The sequence below is a fragment of the Vanessa atalanta genome, chromosome 14, assembly GCF_905147765.1.
Source record: "Vanessa atalanta chromosome 14, ilVanAtal1.2, whole genome shotgun sequence".
In the NCBI taxonomy this organism is placed as follows: Eukaryota; Metazoa; Arthropoda; class Insecta; order Lepidoptera; family Nymphalidae; genus Vanessa; species Vanessa atalanta.
The window spans coordinates 12,498,817-12,504,816 of NC_061884.1; the positions used below are offsets into that span (position 1 = coordinate 12,498,817).

A 6,000-nucleotide genomic window follows, 5' to 3' on the forward strand; every position below is an offset into this window, starting at 1 on the left:
GTATTATTAATAGATAACATGGCTACTAATGTGTTTTGATTTTTATGCTGAAGAAACTCCCTTTCGTTAAAGATATCTTAACAAATCAATACGGGCGATGCGTTTACCTATTGGTATTTTATTGAGAAACAAATTCAAATACAATTTTTAAGTTGCAGGATTGAGTCAATTTTATTGAATGGTATTTTTTAACGTTTGACTTTTACATTCTCTTTTAATTTATATTATTCGCGGTATAATTTTTCTACAATGCTTTCCAATGCCAATAAACTTTTCTTTCTATTAATGGCAATATATATTTTTAAGCTTCATACGGCCGTTGTCGTACTAATTACAAGATAACGCTCTGCAGTAATAACACCGAACTGAGATTCAATTTAAAGTGTAGAAAAATAGTTTTAATGTAATATAGATATCCATAAATCACATACTTATTCTGTGTTAAAAATAGTTTTCAGGATATGTAGATCGAAGCACTACTTGATACTCATAAGCAATTATTAGTTTAATTCGCTGAGATTTCGTTTTCATGCATCAAATATCAATCAACGTCAGAAATTTTCGCAATTGAATGTCTTTGTTATAGTAATCAATAATGAAGGCTAAGTGTACACTCCCGCCACTCCCGCGCCGTAACCCGATCCGCGGCCGCCGACACACGCACAAAGCGCATTGTCTCGAACTAAAGAGCTAATTATAATAAAGAAAAAACGCTAATTAAACACGCCAGCCGCCGCGCCCGCGACCGCTTCAGTGTTCAGCCTTTGTTTAAATAACGAGATACGTGTGATTTAATACGCATTGAACACGGAGAAAGAGGTTGCGAGAACAGAAATTTCATTATAAAATAGTACCTAATAGTATTTCACTAACGGTTACATCTCTATTGGAAGGCTCCTTGAATTTATGAGAGAAGTCATTGACTTACCAGGAGGTGGGTGGAGGAGCGGCGGACCCGGGAGGAAGGCGGCTGCAACGGCCGCTTGTGCGTTAAAGGCAGCAGCGTATGCTACTCGACTCGCCACCGAGGCCGGCAACGGGAACTGAGGCGTATACGCAGACCTGGGCTCTCTGCTCTCTGACAGGTTCAGCACCCGGTCTCCATCGCGACTCTCAAAGTAGCGGTCTCGGCTGTCGCGGTTGTCTGATAAGCCGAGCAGCTCTTGTATCGCAAACGGCGACCGTTGCGGCGCTCTCGGCGCACTTGCGTTTGCGCTCATCGCTTGCATCTTTGAAGTTTAGTGAACTCTTAATTCAAAGATTTCGCATTATCTATGTTTCTTTGCTTCTTTTCATGTTCATTATTTATTTTTCTTACAATATATCACAATTTCGATTTTATGCCTTGAATTTTCTAATTTATTAATTCTCCAAAACACACTTTGTTTAAAAGTTCCAAACTACACTAATCGGACAAGTCTACTTTTGAACGCTCGTAATGTTTAGGGTTCGCAATTTTTTTGTAATTAAATCGAATTCAAAACAAGTAATTTTTCCGAAATGGCGGAAAATCGCGAAAATAATATAGTTCGCGTATTTTCCACGAAGCACGACACGAGCGCTCACCGCGGCGTCCGGAGCGCTTCTGCCCGCGGCGCCGCCCGTCGCTTTGTAAAAACGAGAAAACCCCCCTTGAAACACCGGCTCCGACCGCTCGCTATCGAAAAATCTTAATTCACAACCCTCGCGATACAGCGCACAGCCTTTTGGAACTGAGAAGTGAACCGCAACGCTATGCTAAAAACGGCGCAAAAACTTGCGACGAGTGAGAACTATACGCCGTTTCGGAATCGGCATTGTAACCCCCCAGTGCGGGCGGGCGGAGCCTACTAATAGCCAATACGGATATTTTGTTACCGCACTCTATTGGCCAGATTTCTTCGTGGGAGACACGCCTACTCAACGTTTTGCCATGCAAATCTGAACTCAGTCTCACTGCGATAGACTTCAATATCGACCATCAGAGATGGGTTTGATTTAATTTTGATTAATTGTAGAAATGAATAGAGCGAGTGTGGGTAGAGCGGGGCGGGCGGGGGGAGAGGCGAGTTCGGCTCGTCGCGGCGCGTATTATCAGCGGCAGGTGGATAGGCGCGTAATTTCCCAGCCGGTGTGTCCTCCGCCTTATTTCGTTAGTCTCAATGGCCTAGAGGGAGTATTAATTTACGCTCGTCCGTCGTTTCACACGAGTGTATAATGTCCCATTATCGAGCATTACCTACCGGCCGGTGGCAGCCCTCGAAGCCGAAACAAAGCGTATGTAGGTGTACTCACACGCCCGCAATGGACCGGCTCCGACCCAGATCGTCCTTTGACGAGGTCTGGTCGGTGAGGTTGTGTGTGTCTTGTTGCACAAAAAGAGTCGGGACTGATGAGGTGGAATCACACATAATACAAACTACATTATTCTGAGCTACATTACATATTTTTTAAATGTTACTTAGTTATAGTAAATTTAATTAAAATGCTTCATACAATTATAAAAAAAAATTCAACGATAATCTAATAAAAAAAAATTAAAGACACATTAAATATTATTAAGTTATTAATATAGTAAGGACCTAAATAATAGTAATATCTCATGTACCATTCATGCTAGCTCCATATGTATGTACCTATAACAAAATGAATATGACAAAAATTTAGGAAATCAGTTTAAACTAACTTCAGTAAAAAGAAGTTCGATAATATTTGAAACTTTGCGAGTTACCTTACTTAAATAATTCGAGTTAGGGTTCAACAGCTCGGTAGATAACATCCAGCCGGAGCTAAGAAGTGAAGTAGACTCTACATTGGCCTCGTAAACCTTCAAATATTGCTCATTTAGTTTGTTTTTAATTATTACAATGACAATTTTATTTTTGAATTAGATACCTATGACATTTTTGTCGTTACTACTTTAATTATTTAAATACAATTTCATGCCTACCTACAGCTCTAAGTTCGATATGAGTATATTTGATGTATATTAAAAGTATAACTTGTAAAACTATATACCTAATACCATTTCCATTTATAAGGAGCAACTAGTAATTCTAAAATAAATCCAGAGATAAATAGCCTGTAAGACCCTTCTAATTGACACTATGAATTAGTGTCAATTAGAAGGGAAATAAGCCGCACCTTGTTGTCCCGGCGGGTATTATAACATTATTTTGTTTCGTTTTAACATTATTGTATAATATCACGAAGAATTTGTCTAATGACAGTGATCGTGACTATTATTACCTATTAATATTTATATTGGGTACCCATTATTAATATAGCTGACAGCTGACTTATATTGGAAAAAATATACATAAGAATTGCGTTTTTTATATACCTATGTAGATACATTTGGTATAGCCTAAATACATTAATGAAATTAGATAAGATACCATTTTTATTATAAAAAATAGATAATAAATATTATTTAAAATTAAATTAATATCAAACACGGAAAATATGAATGATATTGTTTTACTGTTAAATAATTATTATTAATATTAATTGTTTTTATTACGTTAGAATTATTTTAAAAAAGTATGTAGAATAAAATATTACTTTCGTAACGGTTTTAAAACTAGATGGCGCTGTCCAAATGTAGTGCCACTATACGTCACCTATTAAGTACTTAGATGACGCGAAGTGGACTTTTTTTTAATTTATTTCATGTAAAACGTTTTAAATTTCTGGCTCTACAATTACGAAATTTCTTTAAAAAGTTTTACTATTTAAGTAAAAATCTAAATATGTAGGTAAGCTTATAACTCAAATAAGCATTTACAGGCTGGTCAATTAAATATTAATTTTAGACCCGCTTAGCTAGCTATTTAGTTAATTCAGTAAGCTAGCTTAGCTTACTGAATTCAATCGAGGACAACGTATATTAATAAGTTACATAAATATTAGATACATAAAATATTACACGAGGAGTTATGACAGAAACACTCCTCGTGTATAAAATATAGAAACGGTTAAAAATTAATTAGTAGAGACGCAAGCTCCGGGGAGCGTCGCCCGTCTGCCAGTCCGCCAGGCCGCCAGTCCGCACCTTTGATCGTAACGACGGCCGCGGCACGCCAATCAATCTTCGAGTGGACACTTCAGGCTCCGAGATAATGAAGATAATATGCGATTATGTAAATCTATAGATGCAACGAGTCCGGAAGAGTTGGAATCGACATGATATTTTATGTGCAAGGGGAACTATAGAAAGTTATTCAGATATGGAAAATCATTCGCAATATTATATAGTTACGTATGAACGACTTGTGAAGATGCGGACTCATTTCGGAAAGACGGCAGACGAGTAATAGTGCTATCTGATGGTAAGTGGTCACCATTTTCTTACAGTGCAGATCCTGAGGTCCTGCGTCCAAACCTTAAGTCGGTCCGAATCATTTAAATAAAGCACCGACCCAATCAAAAATATTTAATTTAAAACACAGTAATGTGAAAAAATAATTCGTAATAATATTATTTTTTTCTCTCTCTCTTTCTTTCTAATCGAATAATAGTCTATGTATGACAGGGACAAAGCTTAAAAAATTGAAGTTCATGTTTGATGTTTTTACTAAATTAGATATTGTGTGTTTTTTTGGATATTTCAAAAGAATGGTTGCTGCATTAAATATAAACTGCAATGCTGCATTAAAGACAAAAAATATGTTACTACCAAAAAATATATGGTAGCCGTAGCCTTCCAAAACATATCGAATCTCTTCGCAAACAGCGTATGTGAAATAATAATATTTTTAGTAAATTAAATATAATTAAATAATTATTATTATATAATATTCCGATTATTATTTATTATCTGTGTTGATGTTTAATACAGAGGAGTATACATTTAGCGGTACAGGTACGAGCAGCACGACCGATCACGAGTCCGCAAAAAAAGCATCGTGTGAATTCAGTCGGTCCAATATTCATGCCACAATGGTGAAGCGGCCATTGTGGTGGTAACCCGAGCCGCTCTGTTTGTGTGCAGCTACCATCGTGGACCGTCAATATTATGATAACCATACAATCTTGTGATTTTTTTATTGCAAAAACTGCTAAAATAGATCTCATACTGTTGTTTTTTTAAATAGAAATACCTATATATTTTGATATCTAAAGTTTTATAATATTAGATAGAACAAGAGAATATAATGTCTGAATTTCTATGGTTAGAGGTCCATTTGCTCATCCGCTTTCCTGATATAAATAAATTAAATCGTATGTTCCATTCGACACCCGGCAAGTACTTAGTGCACCTACTTACGTTACTGTGATGTAACCGAAGCAAAATATTTTTTTTTGCACTGTCATTATTTATTCCCACTATTCGATCGTAAACAAAATAGTGTCCGTCTGAACTTTTGATGACGATGTCAGTATTTCCTTTTTTTTGAGTAATTCTTATTTCTGAATTAATGTTGAGAAATTGTTTGATTTTATTTATCAAAATATATCATTCGTAAGTCTGTCTAAGCTGTTGACTCACTGAACTTTATAAAAGTAAGTACTTTCTGCTTTAAAAATGTCATTTTAATTAACATACAAACTCGTATATAACACCGCAATGAGAGGTAGTCGTAAGTGTTACACGTTGTGTGCGCGCCGTGTCAGCCGTATGAGACAATGTTTTGTTAAGCGTCGGCCAGACTCCAGCAGACAAGATTCAAGACGAAAAATGGAACAAAACACGGTGATGAGAGAGGTGGCTTTTCAGTGAGAGCGCTTTTTAGTGGCGCTTATTGTCTCACGCGGGAGACAACCTCTGAGAACTACTTTGTTGTGAATTCAAGCTTCACCTAACTGTTATATGGCGCCCGCGACGCGAGACGGCGGCGCTTCGGATTTTAACCTCTAGTCATTGTTATGCATGTTGTTTCTAATAATATAATAAGGTTATAAGTATTTATCTGTTTTTACTTTTTAAGGCTTTAACTATAAACAGTCAACTGATTATCCATTCATAACTTTATCATCCGTGGCATATAAAGTATCGTATCAATCAAATTAGTTTTCATT

At 36.5% G+C, this 6,000-nt stretch overlaps 1 protein-coding gene across 2 annotated transcripts in view; it reads right to left on the reverse strand.

Annotated features, from left to right (window-relative positions):
• LOC125068921 (visual system homeobox 2-like) overlaps nt 1–1,241 on the reverse strand; it is a 103,532-nt gene extending 102,291 nt beyond the window's left edge. For both annotated transcript variants that reach the window (XM_047678300.1, XM_047678299.1), the window contains exon 1: nt 929–1,241. In XM_047678300.1, coding sequence (XP_047534256.1) covers nt 929–1,229 — 301 coding nt within the window. In that variant the 5' untranslated portion in view covers nt 1,230–1,241. The remainder of the gene's footprint in view (nt 1–928) is intronic.
• Between the last annotated feature and the right edge of the window lie 4,759 nt (nt 1,242–6,000).